At 33.7% G+C, this 18576-nt stretch overlaps 1 protein-coding gene across 2 annotated transcripts in view; it reads left to right on the top strand.

Annotated features, from left to right (window-relative positions):
- Window positions 1-7763, top strand: part of LOC134237257 (scavenger receptor cysteine-rich domain superfamily protein-like) — a 43969-nt gene extending 36206 nt beyond the window's left edge. For both annotated transcript variants that reach the window (XM_062719360.1, XM_062719359.1), the window contains 2 exons: window positions 7359-7500; window positions 7591-7763. In XM_062719360.1, coding sequence (XP_062575344.1) covers window positions 7359-7500; window positions 7591-7759 — 311 coding nt within the window. In that variant the 3' untranslated portion in view covers window positions 7760-7763. The remainder of the gene's footprint in view (window positions 1-7358; window positions 7501-7590) is intronic.
- The last annotated feature ends 10813 nt before the right edge of the window (window positions 7764-18576 follow it).

Here is an 18576-nt window from a genome sequence, read left to right as displayed (position 1 = left end):
AGAATGAGATTGAGTACAAATTTTATAAGAAGCCCTGTGATCTGAACAAACTTTGTTTATCAAATATTCAGTTCATGTAAGGGTCAGACAGTAGAACAAGCACTGCAGCTACTTCAGTTTTTTGCATATTTTTTATAAAACACAGAGGGGCCTATTATTATACTATATTTATCACAAAAACGTCACGTTTCAAAACTACACGTGGGGGTGATTATGATTGCCTATTCTACTTTCCCGTTTACAATTTATTTGATGATATTTGAAAATGTAAATGTAGTATATCTCCGATTACCGATGAATATATTAACTAATCAAGTTTAAAAATTTGTTCGCAGGATGGATCTAGACAGCAATTCTTTTCAGTTCTGTACAAAAACTTAAGACGCGCCGCAACAAAAGGGTGGCAGCAACTGAAATTCAGCGCAGCATTATACCATAAAGCTCTAGAAAAATATACAATCCCTCAAAATTTGTGCAATGACTTTCAAAGAAATAGATCTAGAATTGACCGGGTATCAGAGCTATTGTATCCTTCAGATGTCCCTTCTTGTCTCAAGCCGATACAGTGTTATGGCGATGGAAATTGTTTTTATCGCAGCATTTCAAACATTCTCTTTGGAACAGAAGAATGTCACGTCGAGTGCAGAGTAAGAACGTCCTTGGAGCTAGTTTTAAACCAAAACACTTACCTGAACAATAAAGATTTGCAGGACATGTCCTCGTCCAGTGTAGATAAATTGCTAGAAAATATTATCCAGACATCGGTAAGTACTGCGGATTCGAACAATACCGTGGTATACCAAACAGAAGTCATGAGGACAACTGAAATTGGTACTTATATTTCAATCTTACACATATATGCTGCATCCAATGCCTTTGAATTCAAAATCAGGAGCATATTTCCAGAAGTCTCAAATGTAGCAGTCAGCAGAAATTTACTTAATCAAGTAATCAAGCCTTTGAAAGCACACACCGATGAAGAGATCTGCATAATGTGGACACATACAAAGAACTCCCAGTTACAGTCATGGTCACCAAATCATTTTGTGCCATGCATAGAGATAGAGAGGTGCCAAGAAAGTAATGCAAAGAAAATGCGATTTAATATTCCACCGTCGTCCACGACATCCAAAACGACAGAGACAAAACAAGAAAACTACCAACAGCAGACAACAGAAACAAACGATCAGACAACAGAAACAAACGATGCAGAACCCAGCTTAATGTTCATGTGTGACGACCAGTCTGACGAAATGATGCCCATAGAAAGTGATCAGAACAAAGGTGATGATATAGAAATCAACGAAGGAAATACTCCAATACATGTCTCTGGTCAAACCCCACTAACCAATAACTTTACAGATGATAGAGAACATCAGTACCCCCCTTCTTTGACACTGAAAGATGTCGGGAATATATTGCATGGCTCGGTTGACAAAAACAGATTGACATCCCATGAAAAGCTGGAATACATAAACAATCATTTCATTCCAGGGCCAGGATACAAAGATTTTCCAACGCAGACGGTCGTTAGGGGGAAAAACAAACAAGTAAAACACCTCGTTTTTCAAACTTCCTGGTTAGAAAAATACGGATGGTTGGTTTACAGTCCTGCTGCAAGGGGTGGAATGTGTAAATATTGTGTATTATTTTCCACTGCCAACGACAAACGAAAGTATCAAGGACCATTTGTTACAAAACCTTTTACAAACTTTACAAAAGCCACAGGGAAAGATGGTGCACTGGAAAATCATGCGAATCTCCAATACCACAGGGATTCCGTTCTGTTAGGATTGAACCTAAAAGAAAAGATAGAATGTCCAAAACAAGCTGTTGACGTGATTCTTAACATGAAGAAGAAAGAGAATTACGAGACAAATTTACACATTCTCCAGTGCATTGTAAAGGCTGTGATATTATGTGGAAAACAAAATCTTCCTTTGCGAGGTCACAGAGATGATCAAACATCGGGTAACACAAATAAAGGAACGTTTTTGGCCATACTTGAACTGATTGCAGAGCATGACACAATTTTAAGGAATCATTTAGAAAACGGAAAACGAAATGCTCGGTATACATCTAAAACCATACAGAATGAGATAATTGAAATTCTTGGCGACTACATCCGTGCAGAAACAACAGCTTCACTGCAAGAGGGAAACAGCTTCTTTTCGATAATTGCAGATGAAGTTACTGACGCATATTCCAATCAAGAGATTCTTGCATTATGTCTCAGACTGCTAGACGGCAATCAAGTAAAAGAATTCTTGTTTGATTTCATATATATTGAAAGAACGGATGGTGAATCGATTGCCAATGCCATCATAGATTCCCTTCAGAAGAGAAACATCGACATAACTAAAGTTAGAGGCCAGTGCTATGATGGCGCTGCTGCCATGTCATCGCAGAGGTGTGGGGTTCAAGCAAGGATAAAGCTTCGTTCTCCAAAGGCATTGTATATGCATTGCAATAGTCATGTTCTCAATTTGTCTATTGCAAGCGCATGCAAAATCCCTGTAATTAGAAATGCTATTGACATTATCAATGCAACCTACCTTTTTTTTGACAACTCGCCTAAGAGGCAGAGATTTTTGGAGAGAATACTTGATGCATATCCACCTGAAACAAAACGAAAGCGACTTGTTGGTTTGTGCAAGACCCGCTGGGTTGAAAGGCACACAAGCTTGGAAACTTTTACGGAGATGTATGAGTACCTCATTCACTGTTTTGAAGCAATATTGTTCAATGAGCATGCAAATATATATAAGGAGGGAGAAAAGGTCTTTTCATGGGACAGAGAAACAAGAACAAAAGCACAGGGTCTTCTATCAAGTCTGAAAAATTTCACAAATATAATTGCCATTATTGTTGCAAGAAACGAGCTGCATACTGTCAAACCTATGGCGTCAAAACTTCAGAAGAGAGATTTTGATGTTTACCAGGCCTACACATTAATCGACGAGACGCGAAACAAAATCAGTTGTTTGAGAGAGGACATTGATGCTCAATTTTCAGAATGGTATGAGGAAGCAGTACTCGTGGCTGAAAAGATAGGGTCCACAGTTGAAGCTCCGAGAACATCAAAACTTGCTATACACAGAGCAAACGCTCCTAGTGAATCCACAAAAGAATATTACCTTCGTAATGTAGCAATACCTTTTATTGATTATCTAAATGGGGAGTTCAACGAAAGATTCAATCCCAACAATAGAATGGGAAAAGAAATCCTCGCCCTTCTTCCAGCAGCCATTCATGACGAAAATGACATCAAGTCCCTCGTTCAAAATTTGATGTTTTGGAATGATGACCTACCAAATCCATGTGCTCTTCGAAACGAAGTCATCGATTGGAAGATGTTCTGGGAGAGTAAGCAGGTAGATTTGACAGAAATCAGTTTACAAGATAGTCTGAAGCAAGCAGACATTGATGTGTTCCCAAACATCCGTACACTTCTGAAAATCGGCTGTACTTTACCTGTTACTTCATGTGAAGCTGAAAGGTCTTTCTCATGTCTCCGAAGAACAAAAACGTATCTCCGAAATTCAATGACAGATGAACGATTGACTGGCCTTGCACTACTTAATATGAACACTGGGTTGAAAATTGACGTTATGGAAGTTTGCAAGAGATTTATTTCGATGCATAACAGGAAAATGTTTCATCCCAGTGTGTTGTTTGAAAATTAATGGCATTGTATTCAACACGATTAAAATATGTCTTGAGAATCTTTTGCAGTTATTAAATATTGATGGAGATCATATCTACAAAAATCATGTGTTATCATCTGTATTGTCATTATGACAGTTACACGAAACATGCCGTATTGGCCCTCTGTATACTTATATATTTGAAAAGTAATAGAAATTAAATGTTAAAAAAACACCAAGTAGACATTTCTTTAGATCATTTACATGTACAAAAACAAAGTGGGGTGGAAATTTGGAGCGGTAGATGTTGCAACCAGTACCTAATAGGTCAAAATGTTGGACCCCCCCTTTTACAAATTCCTGGATCCGCCTATGCGATTGCTAACGAAAACGCACGATTCTTCACTCAAAATCTTTCAAAATCTTTAGGAATCGATATTTATAAAACGAAATACGGATTAATACTGATTCAAGATTTCAAAGAATTATGAATATTATTTCATCAACTTTGAAAATTAAAAAAAGAGGAAATATATATTTCTGGAACTAAATACATGTGAGATTTATTTAATATTTTAGATTATAAATATTTAGGTAATTCTTCAACTTAAGAAAACGTATAAGAATATGTACATGTAAGTGGACCGTAAGATTTGATAGAATTGGATTTCATAATATGCAGAAAGGGGGATATAATAAAACAAAATGTCAGCATGGAATGACTTTAATTCCAATTTATATCAATAACTTTCCATTGATTCAATGTTTGTGAATCTTTAGAAATGAACTTGCAAATTATTTAACATTTTTTTATTGCAGAAATTTATTAGAAATTAATTAAAAGTAAGCTTCAGATATAAAATGATGAACAAAACTCCAAAAATCATGCCGTGTGCATATACATTCGCCGACTAAATGTTTATGTAAGCATTGAAAACTTTTATTTATTTGTAAAAAAAAATATTTATTTCTGATGTATTGATTTTAAAAATATGTAGACCGCAATTGGCAGTAAACAAGAACGAACGTCAGGGAAATAATGTTAAACGTCTAATTACGGTTTATCGCAATAAGTATTGCTATTTGACGAGAACATAATATATCTTGTACGACTTACTATATTGCTTGTTTACAAGCGATAATTTGTTCGTTCTGCATTTAATGTAAACTGCGCGTCATTCATTTATTTGGAAATGCTTGTTTAACAAAATATTCCGATAAAAACTTGCAAAACGAAATTTACACGTTTCTAAACGCACGATTAAAACCGCAAACGATTGAGTCTGATACACGCACGATCGCGCACGATACACGAACGATTCTACACGATAGGTTTGTCAACAAAAACGTCGCAGCCACTGTAATTATGTTGCATAAGGTACTTTCAAAATTGTGAATTTCATGGCCCCAGGGTCAGGGGTTCTAGTGCTAGGATGGGCCTAATTAGATTATATATTGAAAATGCGTTTTATTTTTTACTAACAAAGTGCATAGTTTAGTTGAATATAATCGCCTTTTCCAAAATTATGAACCTCATGGCCCCAGGGTCAGGGGTTCTAGTACTAGGGCAGGATATATAGATTATATGGTAAAAATGCATACATTCTTTTGAAGTTCTTCTTCTCTGTTCTTGGGCAATATATAACCTAACAAAGTGCATAGTTCAGTTGAACATGGCTGCCTCTTCCAAAATTGTAAATTCTCATGGCCCAGGGTCAGGGGTTCTAGTCCTAGGGCGGGGCTATATAGATTACATATTGAAAATGCATAAACTCTTTGAAATTCTTCTTCTCTGCTCATGGGCATTAAATAAACTAACCAAGTGCATAGGTACAGGTATGTTGAATAAGGTTCTCTTCTAAAATTATGAATTTCATGGCCCAGGTCCAGGGGTTCTAATGCTAGGACGGGGCTATAAAGATTACATAGTGAAAATGAATTATTTCTTTGAAATCTTTCTCTGCGCCTGCGTATTAAACAATTGAACTATGTACATAGTTATGAGCAGGAAGGATGCTTCTTTCAGATATGTGAATTTCATGGCTACTGGCTCAGGGCTTCTTGTGTAAGGATGGGGCTCTAATGTTTATATTATGAAAATGCATGAATTCTTTGAAACATTTTTCCTTTGCTCCTGGGTATTATGCCAATAATCTTATTACATATTTACGATGAAGAAAGTTGCCTCTTTCTAAATGGATTAATTCCCGGGCCCCTTGGTCAGAGGTATTTGGAGGAGGGTAAATTGTCTGAAAATAAATTAATGCTTTGAAATCTGCACTTTGGTATTAACAATTTATGATGAAATAAAACTCATGATAAAAATTTTCAAAATTTTGAGATATGTGGCCTCAGGGTCAGTGGTCCCTGTGGGATGGGTGCACAAACGGTTACAAAGTGGAATGCAGATTGTCTTTGTTACTCTGATCTACCTCTGGGTATTAAGGTCATACGCAACGTAGTTTGAGCTTTATTGGGTTCTTCCCTGGAGTTGAAGTGTTCCACTTAATAAAAGACCGATGTGCAATACTTTTAATGGTTATATATGGATTTGTACACCTCTTCTATAACAAATTTTGATGAAAAAATATGGAATTTATGTTATGTAATTTTCTACATTTTTTTTTTGAATGATGAAAAAATTTTTAAACTTTGATATCTTTTCAAAATCCCTGGTAACACATGCTGATTTTTTGTCTAAGAACATGTAATGGTATTAAAAATTTAAATTTAGAATATCTTGAAAAGTTATCAGTAGGTAAGGTACCTTGTATATGTCCTTAAGTAACCAAAGTAAGCGTGCTAAATGTATAATTATGATAAGCAATGGTGCCTCTTTCAAAATTGTGAACTCCAGGGCCTCTGATTTAAAACGCGAATCAAATTCTATTGTTCGAAATTTGTTACGGGATATTCTGGTGACCTATAAGGCCTGTGGGTCTCTTGTTATCAGTAACTAATAGTATTTCTACTAATACTACATTGTATTTCTGATCCAATCTTGAAAAACAATAACTTTAGCATCGTCGGAAACCCAAGGGTGATCTCTTCTTTACTTATTACCCATGGGCAAACTAGCTGAAATATTGCCGTAAAATATGCTAATTGTTGTTTTTAGTTAACCAATCAGAAAGTTGAAACTCTTCAATTTTGAAAAATATTTTTATTACTTTGCTATTTATGGTAAATATTTTGACGATCGTTAAAACGTGCGAAGTTTTATTTAAAACAATGAAAGTCAATTCGTACAGGGCACTGACATTAATATCCGTAAGGTAATACATAGGAGTACCTCTTTCTAACTGCAAAATGCACCGGTGAGTAGACTTATCAGCTGTGTTTACTATGGAATAAGTTTTTTTAAAATGATTTTGGCAATGCTGAACATGCATACGTAATGTGAACTGTGATTCGTTGTTTGGCATCGTGAATATGTGAAGCGGCCAATCAAATGACCCATGCATTTTTAATTACATACGACGATTTTTGCCGAGATTGCCCACGGGTGATGTGTGGGTTTCCGACGATGTAACTTTAGTTGTTCTGAGTTTTTTAACGAATGATACGTCATTGCTGATAAACTAAAGACATTTAATTTTGTAAAACAGAAAATATTAGTTTATATTTTAGTTATTAAAAACATACATTATTGTGTATGTTTCAGTTTACATGTATATCATAATCTGTTCAAATATACTTTTTTATTTAAAGGATTCATTAGACTTGTCAATGGAACTTCAAGTAACAAAGGTCGTGTAGAGGTGTTTATCAACGGGAGATGGGGTACTGTGTGTGATGACCACTGGGACGACAAGGATGCACGTGTCGTGTGTAGAAGTCTGGGATATTCAGGGTAATTAATTACTGCACTTGTATTTTTTTAACATATATTATGCATTTATTAACGACATACTTTGATTGTTTATTCATGTTCATTTCATAGAAACTCTACTGCTCATCAAAATGCCTATTTTGGACAAGGATCGGGATATACTTGGTTAGATGACGTCAAATGTCAAGGGACTGAGTCATCCATCTTTGACTGTATCCAAAATGGTTATGGGAAAGAAGACTGTGGTCACTATGAGGATGCTGGTGTAACATGCAACTAATTTGCTATAAGTGTAAATCTTCAAAGTTTTTAAAGCAATATGAGCTGCATGTTTGACATCGGAAAAAATATTGCAAATTTGTAGTTAGCTATTTCAACGACAGAAAAATAGATCATTTATAAACTTCTCTTGTTCATATTTGCTATGAAAGAACTTTTTATACGCGTTGATTGAAGCAAAATTGAATTATTGTCGTCCTGTACAATAATGATTTCTTATATACTAGTAATACTTTATACTCGGTTGTACAGAAATATTTCTTCTGAAACATTTTTAAACTTTATTTTGGTTTTATTGATCATAAGGGTTTAGATTACATACAGATTAATCATAATAACACATTTTACCAGAAAATAAAATTCTCAAAAATGCAGCTTATATTACTTGAACAGTTATTTACTGTTATTTTCATTGTACTGATTATAAAGAAAATAAATAGTATTGCAGTTACCAGCAATATCACTATCATTGAAATATTTCTTTCAATTACAAATGCATATTACAATTTTACAGATATACAAAGGTTTATAATTTATGTATTACGATTCCACAATGCACATGTAACTCTTGTGGAACCTCTCTATTCACTTGAAACTTATCTTTCTTTTTTGTAACGTAAGTTATGATAACAACAAACTAACTATCAAGTGTATAGGATAAGAATTATCCCATTTAATTTTTTAAATCAACTTAAATTTGAAGGAAAAAAAATACTCAGGTAATGTTACTTGTGTTTTAGTTTTCTATTTTCCAAAGTAAAAGACAATCATTCTTTTTTTCACTTTAGATGGGAAAACTATTGTGCGATTTTTTCCTTTTTTCTACTGATTTCCTTATAATTCCTTATCAAATTCAACTGTGAATAAATTATTTAATATGTTATTACTAAGTAGGAAATGAAGCATACCCCTTTCCTTATCATAATCTGACTCAATCCCCAGCCCTCGTCCGTCTTGATATTGGTGTGTGGGCAGATACGGGGAGTGACATCGAAATGGGTTTACATTTATCTATTAATTTCAAAACAGTTAAAATTAAACACACATGGGATATATAAAAGACAACACAGTCTTACTCATTTTACCCTCTACTGAATAGATTAGCAACTGTTATCTGAATGGGATGGAGGGTGCATATATTTTGACTATTTAAATATTGTCAACTGTCTTTGCATGCTGCTAAATATATACATAAATTATACACTAATGCACGACCGATGAAGTATAGTGTGATACATGTATTATAATGAAATGCAATCAGAGAGCTTTAATAACTTTTATAAAGTATATTTTATCTACATTCATTGTACTAAACTAGAGTTACTGTGAGCGATGAGCTCACTAAATGATACCCCCCGCCTCCATATAATAGTAGTTTTAATGGCAAAGTCCATGTTTTGCTGTGGCCGGAAAACCCAAAATATGTGTCGGATCAAAATGTAAAATAAGAGGTGCACAATGGCAATATGTAATAATAAAGATTCTGTGAAACTTTCATCAAATTTCATTCAGTGGTATGAGAGGAGTTGCGGATAAGAAATGGGTACCCCAAAGCGTAACAGACGGACGGACGGACGGACAGACGGACGGAATTAACGATTACTATAGGCCCTCCCGCTTTTCAAGCGGGGGTATAATAATATACTTCTAATATTTCATAAATAGTGTTCATAATAATCGTAAAAAGATTTCGTTTCGCACAACCCTTTCGTCGTAATTTTTCTCTAAATATTATTAAATTGTCATCAAAATCTAAATTGAGGGATCATTTTAACTAAACATTTAGAAGTTGTTTAACTCTTCTTTAACTAGTGAAAACGTTTTCACAATATTTTAATATATTTGTTATATATGAAAAGATTAAACAAAAATAAAAACGTTGGTTGGTATATGTCAATAATACTTGTACTGAATCATTTCATATTCGGGATGTATACTAAATCATTTACTAAAAAAGCATATAAATTGGATGTTACCATATAATTATATTCATAGTAAATGTACCATTTTTTTCATCTTCGAAACTGCAAAATAGATGATGAATTTAAGTTTTTGCTTATAATATTGAATTAAAACTGCTTTGTTTATATAATAAGTAGCCTGTTGGTATTTGTACAGTCGAACTTCATTTATCCGGACACTTATGTTCACAAGCAAATCGACTGAATTTTTATAATCAGTGGATATAGAAGTGATATTTGTTAATCAGAAATAATTAAATCTCCGAAGGTCAAGCGTCCGGATCAACGAGATTCTGCTACATATTTTTTGATATCTTAAATGTTTCACTTTCATTCTCATCTTACAGTTGAATCATGTTATTACTCAACATATTTGATATTTCAATAAATTTTTTCATTAGCACGTTTTTTTTATTATTATTTTATAGGATAAAAAAATTATATTTCCTATTCAATTCAATGATGTCTTGTGTTACGATGTGTGTCTCTTTTTATTTGTTCGATCTATTTAATTACTTTTTCCTGTAAAATCTTCTGTAAGTTTTTAATGTTATATAGCCATGGTTACGAAAGCGGGTTAATCTGACATACGAAATTGAATAACAGGAACTCCTGGTTTAACCAGAATCTGTAACATTGGAATTCTGTATTGTATGATTGTCCAGCCTGCTATTGCAGCTCAAGTTGATTTGTATGTCAGAGTCTGTCTCTTCCACTGTTTCGACTTCTTATATTTATTTTTCATTCCTTTGACTCCACAAAACCAATCGCAGTCAATGTAAAAGTTATTAAAAGGTTTCTTATTGTCAGAGATCCAACAATATAGAAAAATACTAGTTATACACAATTATATTGGCGTCAAAAACAGTTGCCAAAAATAACAAATGATTTAAAAACTAAAATGTACCCTTTAAAAATCTTAAATGTCTTTTTTGTAAGATTAAAATAATCTTTGGGCTTTTACTTATTGTGGTGTGTAAATTTACATCTTTTCAGAATGAAAAGTAGGATTTATTTTTATATTGAGCATATTTGTCAAATTTGAATTTAATGTACATTCTTTATAATACTGTTCGAAGACCCAGGCTCTCTTAAATTAAAAAAAAAACATAAGGTATATATTACATGTTATTAAAAAAATATATAAATATATAATTATATATATAATAAGGAATTTATATTGGTTTTTGGAAAAAAGAAATGATTGATTGCGTTTGATAATGTAGACCCTTTTTACCTTGCATACTTTCTTCTAACCTTTATGAATTACACGCACACCCTCATATTGATTTTGGATTTTATTAAAAGTTATACCAACTACTCAATATTAGTGAAGCAAATGTTCCTCATATCTTAATTATAATATTTATTTAAACAGTTTTATTTATTGTCATTTTTTCATATTTTAAACTTCATTTTGTAGCAAATATGAGTGCATGAAGAGAAAGATATTTAGATAACGAACAGTATTCAATCTCAAAATCCATAAAACAATACAAAATAGGATCAGAGCAAACACGGACAACCGAAACATCAGAGGTGGGATCAGGTGCCATGGAGGAGTGAGCATTCCCTGCTGACCAGTCACTCCCTCCATACATAACAATATGTATGAAAAACGTCAGTCAGCATTTGACTCAATGATTAATTGTACTTGCTAACAAGGTCATTGTTGCGACCACAGAACTTACGAAATGATGACTTTAAATGAGACTGTTGATATTTTTGTTTCATCAACTTGTTTGTCAATAATTTACCTCGTTTTAGAAATTGTTCATACGTAGAGCAGGCACGTACGTATCGAACCAACTGACATATATATACTCCGTATGCAGGTGATGAAGGTATATTGCTGCATACATGTACGTAAGGGAAGTTGACGATAGAAAAGTTAAAGTCATCACGTTTATCATATAGCTTGGTTGTTAGATTGCCATTAACGTCTTTTTCAAGTAAAATATCTAAGTATGAAACAGATGTGTCAGACTCTGTGGTATCTTTTAGAGATGGTTGCAATAGACCTAATGGATTGCACTATTTGTGACGTGCTGACGCTTTGCATGTCGAGAAGCTCAAATACTAACGTCACATTCTCACCACATTAAAGGACGTAACCGAGATCGCGTCTCTCCCTCGTTAAAGTCGGTCAGCTGCAACGTACAGCCTGTTGAATTGTTGGGTTCAAAAAATGGAGTAGACAGTCCCGATGTTGATTTCTTGAATATTACCTGCACAGTTAAATGTCTTTAAAACTTGAATTAACCAATTAAAACATTTTATGGGTTTTTTTTCCCAGTCCATTTCGAATATTTAAATTGGTCGATTATTTTATTCTATTGTAAAAATTTATCTTTCATATTTGCGTACATGTATAGTACATGATTCATTGTTCAGTAGATTTATTAGTTTCGCGTATCAATCCAAGTCATGTACTCTGAGATTGTTGCCATTAGAGAGTATTGCAAAATACTGCTGAAAAATTGAGACCCTCTTTATGCATCTACTTGTATTCAAGAGAAATGGTACAGAGGGAAGGCCGGGGGAGACGTGACGTGTGCATTAACGTTAAAATTTTATCGATTGATGTTCAATTTATTTTTAATATTATAGAAACCATATTTAGTTCTTTGTATGTATAGTATAATTTATACCGAACGATATAAGTAATCATTTATTATAGTGACATTGTGCATTTTAGACATTTCAATATACAGTGTAAACAAAATACGTCAAACTGAATCTGCACCCGGCCCACTGGACCTATAAGTCACTTTTTCCATTAATAACATTTATATAAATTTACACATGCAGAAGATTCTTTCTATGGTTAAACGTTGTATGTACAAATTTGGCTAACTTTATTTGGTAATTTTGATTTAGAACCTTGAACAAATAATCATTATCATTACTATTTGGGTGCTCTTTGTACACGCTATCAAAATATTTTTCCCTAACATTATTATACAATTGACAGTCTAATAAGAAATGTTTTTCGTCTTCAACAACAGAACAAGAACAGAAAACACACGTTCTTTCACTTAAGGGTTATAAAGCCTAAATCTAAATAAACATACACTTCCTGATTCCTAGAGAGGGGCCTGACAGATTTTGGAAATAAATAGGCTGTTCTTAAAAAAAAAACTATCCTCGACCAGCAAGAAAATAAATAATCTGTCCTTGGCTAGTACTTTTAACTCCCACCCCACCCCACCGGAAAAGGAGATTCCCTTTTTTCGTTAGTCAAACTTTTTTCAGATTAAAAAAAGAAAATTTTATCCGTCCCTTACTTACATTATGATATGAAAATAAATAATCTGAAGCGGAAATTTTACCAGTCCCCTCCTGGGCATCTCTTTACTTACACAGTGTATGTATTCATTTTCTCAAAGTGTACGTATTTATTATATAGACAGCTGCTGTAACAATGAGCAATCTTCTCTAGTTCCTTTTTTCTTCACTTGCGTTGATACAAAATAAATATTTCATTTCAAGTATGAATTCTTGATAAATATTTGGAAGCTATTTTCTCTAAACGTCGTATTAGATTAAGTATGGCGCATTAGATCTGGGAAAAAATAAATTGAATCGCGTTATAATTAAGCATTTTCTTAAGGGACTTCGACCCTCAGCCAGGAAGGACAACTCTTTAATTTATGATTTAATTCAAAAAGTCTTCAAATGAAACTTGAAAATTAAATCTTTTCGTGCAATAATTTTCATTATATCCTCTCAATGTGCTTCAAGGTTCTTTGAACTTCTCAGAAAGGTCTAATTAAAAGTAGAAATTTTTATCCTGAAAAAGCATTTTTAGATACCAATGTTTATTAACGTTAACATGATATGCAATTAGAAGTAATTTATGGAGCTTTGCAAAGAACCTTGAAGCATATTTAGAGGCATATAATGAAAATTGTTGCATGAAAATGTTTAATGTTTAATTTTCAAGCTTCATTGAAAGATTTTTGAATTAAATTATAAATTAAAGAGTTGTTCTTCCTAGCAGAGGGTCAGAGTCCCTTAAGTATGTGATAAAGTTGTCCCATAGTTGCTGAAATCGCACCTGTTTCTTTTCTAAACCCCCTCCCCCATATATGAAGGATTTTGATGTTTGCAAAATCTTTGCGCACGTAGTGCTCGGAATTGTGTTCCCTGTTATGGATATAAATGTACTTACAATGTACTGCAATCTCAGTTTTATTAAAGATTACGAAAATGCGTTTCGGAGTTCTCTTAAAAGTAATGCACATTTTTTTTTAATGCTACAGTAGTATGTCGTATATGAGCAATCAGAATGGGTTTAATGTTTGCTTACTGATAATAATTATTGAAAATTAAGATCGAGTGCCAAATTTATGAAAAAAAAAAACAGATAATAATTTTCAATTTTAAACACTAATGATACAATACACTGAACCAAACTTCTAAGTGTTCACCTAACATTTTTGAAGTTTTAAAGAACAAATGTAAACAATAAGTAATTTCTTTATTTTCTGGTTAATGATGCATATTTTAGTTGGATGTTGCGTAAATTTTATGTAAGTGTCGCGTCAGAATTTTAAGCAATGTGTCAAGGAAACGAAGTACCCTCATAATGAAAATTCACACAAAAAATCTCTAATGAGTAAGACCACCACTCGCTCTAATTACTACAAGAATGTAATTACAATTGAATACCATGTACCCCTGAATAGGATATTGGCCCATATGGTGCCACATCTACTGCCCTAGATCTTACCAAACCGTTGACATTGAGTGGAAAGGGGGGGGTGGTCATTTCTTATGAAATCCCAAAATGTGTACAATGGGATTCAGATCCGGGAATTTGACAGTGTTCCATCATACAGATGCCTTTTGGTCAAGGGTGTTTTTTCGCACCTCTTTGAGGGTAATTCAGACTGCTTTAGCTGATTTTAGACTGTCAGGAGAACCGATTTCTGATCATTTTCATACGATTAAAATTGTTTGTTTTCATGTTTCTAAGATTGTGTCAGGACAATTTAACACTCTTTTAAGATGATGTGATGCGAAATTCTGACTTCAAACGAAGATCAAAGTAACTTCCGGTTTGGTCAGATTTTGTCAAAAACTTTCAAATTGTGATAATTTGGTGATGAAAAATGACGCACAGCCTATAGAAAAATGTGTTTAAATGGGTTTTGATACTGATTGGTATTTTTTAAATGTAATATTAAGTACAATTAAGCACTAAAATAAAAGTGAGTAAAACGTGCTGCAAAAATTATCCAGATATCAACATTCCAACGACTCTCCCTTCTATCTGAATGGTCAATTTGTCAATGTTTTGTGTTTTTTAGTGAAACCAGTTTTAAACATTTGAAATAGATCACAAAAAGATACAGATTACACAAAACACGGGGCGCAAAGTACAGATTTATTATTTTCAAGCTTCGTCACGGAACATTGGTTTTCATCCGTGATATTTGATTTTCTTTCAACAATTGTTGAGAAAACTCTTTTGTTGTTATAATTTGAAAACATCACAAAATTCTATAAAGTAGTTTTTAAATAAATACATTTATTAAAGTGAACATTTAGAAGTTTTGTTAAGTGTATAGTGAAATATATGTATGCAGCGTTTCCTGGAGAGAGAGAGAAATACTAGTAGAGAGAGAGAGAAACTATCATACGTGTGTATTTTTTTTCTAAGCAAAAATATGCATAAGTTTTAATTCATTTAGTATTTTGACATAATTTATGCTCTTTTTCAGCTGTTTAATAAGATTTGTGCTGGAAATATTCGATAAAAGGACGACTGGATTGTCCGTCCGCTTTTGTAAGCCCGTTTAAAACGTCGACGATGCATGTGTATTGCAGTTTACCGACTTTAGCGTGGGAGAGAAGCGATCGCGGGGCGTTCAGATTTTAGAACGCAGTTCGCAGTTCGCAATTCGCAATTGAAAAGTGAACTGCGTTCTAGAACGCAGTTCGCAATTCAAAATTTTAAAATAGGCTGTGTGGTCTGAAATTTTGGGGGTGGGGTATTAGGGGCCAGATACCACTTCTATGAAAAAATGGTGATGGTACCATATCTAGTTTCCGAGATATGGTCCTCTAGTTTTTAGCCCTACTATAAAATACTATACGAATAAACATCGGGCTCTGGAACATCGAAGTGCCCTACCCTGTGGTCTGAAATTTTGAGGGTAGGGTACTAGGGGCCAGATACCACGTCTATGAAAAAATGGTGATGGTACCATCTCTAGTTTCCGAGATATGGACCTCTAGTTTTTAGCCCTACTATATAATACTATACGAATAAACATCGGGCTCGTTGACATCAAAGTCTTCTTTATAGTAGGGCTAAAAACTGGAGGGCCATATCTCAGAAACTAGAGATGGTACCATCACCATTTTTTCATAGAAGTGGCATCTGACTCCTAGTACCCCATTCTCAAAATTTCAGACCCCAGGGTAGAAGTCTTCGATGTCCCCGGGCCCGATGTTTATTCGTATAGTATTATATAGCAGGGCTAAAAACTGGAGGGGCATATCTCAGAAACTAGAGATGGTACCATCACCATTTTTTCACAGAAGTGGTGTCTGACCCCTAGTACCCCACTCTCAAAATTTCAGACCCCAGGGTAGGGGACTTCGATGTCCCCAAGCCCGATGTTTATTCGTATAGTATTTTATAGTAGGGTTAAAAACTGGAGGGCCATATCACAGAAACTAGAGATGATACCATCACCATTTTTTCAAAGAAGTGGTATCTGACCCCTAGTACCCCAATTTCGAAATTTCAGACCACACAGCCTATGTTGAAATTTTGAATTGCGAACTGCGTTCTAGAACGCAGTTCCCTTTTCAATTGCGAATAGCGAACTGCGAACTGCGTTCCAAAATCTTACTGCCCGATCGCGGTTACTTCCTTTGACGTGGTGACAATGTGACGTAGTATTTAAACTTCTCGACAAGCAAAGCATGAGCACGTCACAAACAGTGTAATCCTTTAGGTCTATTGCATCAGCTCTATCTCAAGCTCACCAGTGTATGTTGTATCGGCGTATGAATTTAAATTACCATTGTTAATTGACAATACGTTGTCGACATATCTCAATGTCAATTTGAAGGCTACAGCAAGTGTTTTCTTCTTTTCCCGCATAAGATTTTGCACAAAGTATGCTTCATTTGAATATAGAAATAGATGTGCTAATAACGGAGCGCAATTGGTACCCATGGGAATTCCAATAAATTGTTGGAATACCTGGTCTACAAAAACCACATAGATATTTTCAATCAGAAACTCAAGCATCTCTTTGATGTCAACTTCAGAGTACTTATGTGTGCAATCAGTATGTGTTTTAACAAAATATTTTTGCAAATGACCAATGACCAGGTAAGTAAATTTACGAGTTCCATTTTTATTGAAAAAAAAAAAACAGCTGTCAATAATATGAAAAAGCCTGGACTTAAATTTATCGTGGGGAATGGTTGTGTATAAAGTTGAAAAGTCTTAAGTTTTTAAGCTGTTGATTTTGGTAAAATCTTGTGGTTTCAAATTGTCCAAAAGTTCTTTGGAATTTTTGGTATCCACATCTGATTCAAATCACTTCTTGAATATATTGTTGCACAGTACTCTTGAAGTTTTTCCTTCACACCTGTCAATATCTTAGTGAGGAGTAGCTAAAGAGGTTTGATTGAACATTTACTGGAACCCGCAAAAGTGCAGATCTTTTTGTAGTAGACAATTCATATTTTGTAAAAGTATAGACATTAAAGATGTTCCATTTCCTGCGAAATTTCTTTGTCGAAAATGAATCTTACCTACAGGTTTTATAAGGATAGACAATACAAACCAATATATAAAAAATAAACATTAACTGAAAAATAGAACCTAAATTCACGTTAATATAAAATCTTTATCGAATTTTATCTTGCTCTGAAAGTTTCACAGATATACTTCAAGCGAACCGACAGACAAACGACGGACAAACTATATAACATGTAATTAAAAATAGAACAGTTAGTCTGCAAATATATGTACTATATTTATTAAATATCGAATTCAAAGTACGACATACAGTAGAAAAATTTGAGTAAAAATCCTTTTTATTAAACGTAAAATAGAAAAAAGTACTACATGTATCATATTTTGAAAATAAGAAATTCCATGTACAAAAAGAGTGTAAAAGGATTCATAATCCTTTTCATAAATACTTATTCTTTATATTTTTTCAAGAAGTGCCTGAAATGTTAAAGAATTTATATTCCTATATCGAGAGTAGAGGATATATTGAGACATTTTAAGTAAAAGAAAAAAGTTTAACCGTCAGTTTATCCACGCCATAATACATGTAATTAATTTTAAGGGGTTTATGATTTCTGTTAAGTACCGATGGGATTCTTCTCTGGTTTCTTACTATCGATGAAATAATTGATTTAAATTTACTTAGATCTCTTATGGGGGATTACAGCGGGCGTGGCTAGTCGGCAGCGGATGCTCGCTCCTACATGTCACCTGATCCCACCTCTGATGTTTTGGAAGTCTGTGTTTGCTCTGCTCCTATTTTGTGTTGCTTTCTGTACTTTTGAGGTAAACTGAGTTTAAAATCTAGTAGGGACTATATCTTTGGCGCAATGATAGAGTATGAGAATATCTTCTTTTCTGATTCTCAATTTCAAATTATTTAAGAACAATGTATAGGTAATACTTTTCACACAATCAAAGACTTGAAGGATTTTTCATATGTTACTTAAATGAATATTAAGGGATTAAAGTTTTAAAATATATCACGTAGATTTGATTTTCCAAACAAAACTACAATTCTAAAAGTTTCCAATTTAAGTACAGATATGAGCCAAAAATCCATAGAATTTTTTTTCTTTCTTAGTGAAC

The sequence above is a fragment of the Saccostrea cucullata genome, unplaced genomic scaffold (genome assembly GCF_032062105.1).
Source record: "Saccostrea cucullata isolate Sc308-1 unplaced genomic scaffold, CSIRO_AGI_Scuc_v1 ctg3472, whole genome shotgun sequence".
NCBI classification, from domain to species: domain Eukaryota; kingdom Metazoa; phylum Mollusca; class Bivalvia; order Ostreida; family Ostreidae; genus Saccostrea; species Saccostrea cuccullata.
This window is presented reverse-complemented; position numbering and strand designations above follow the sequence as displayed.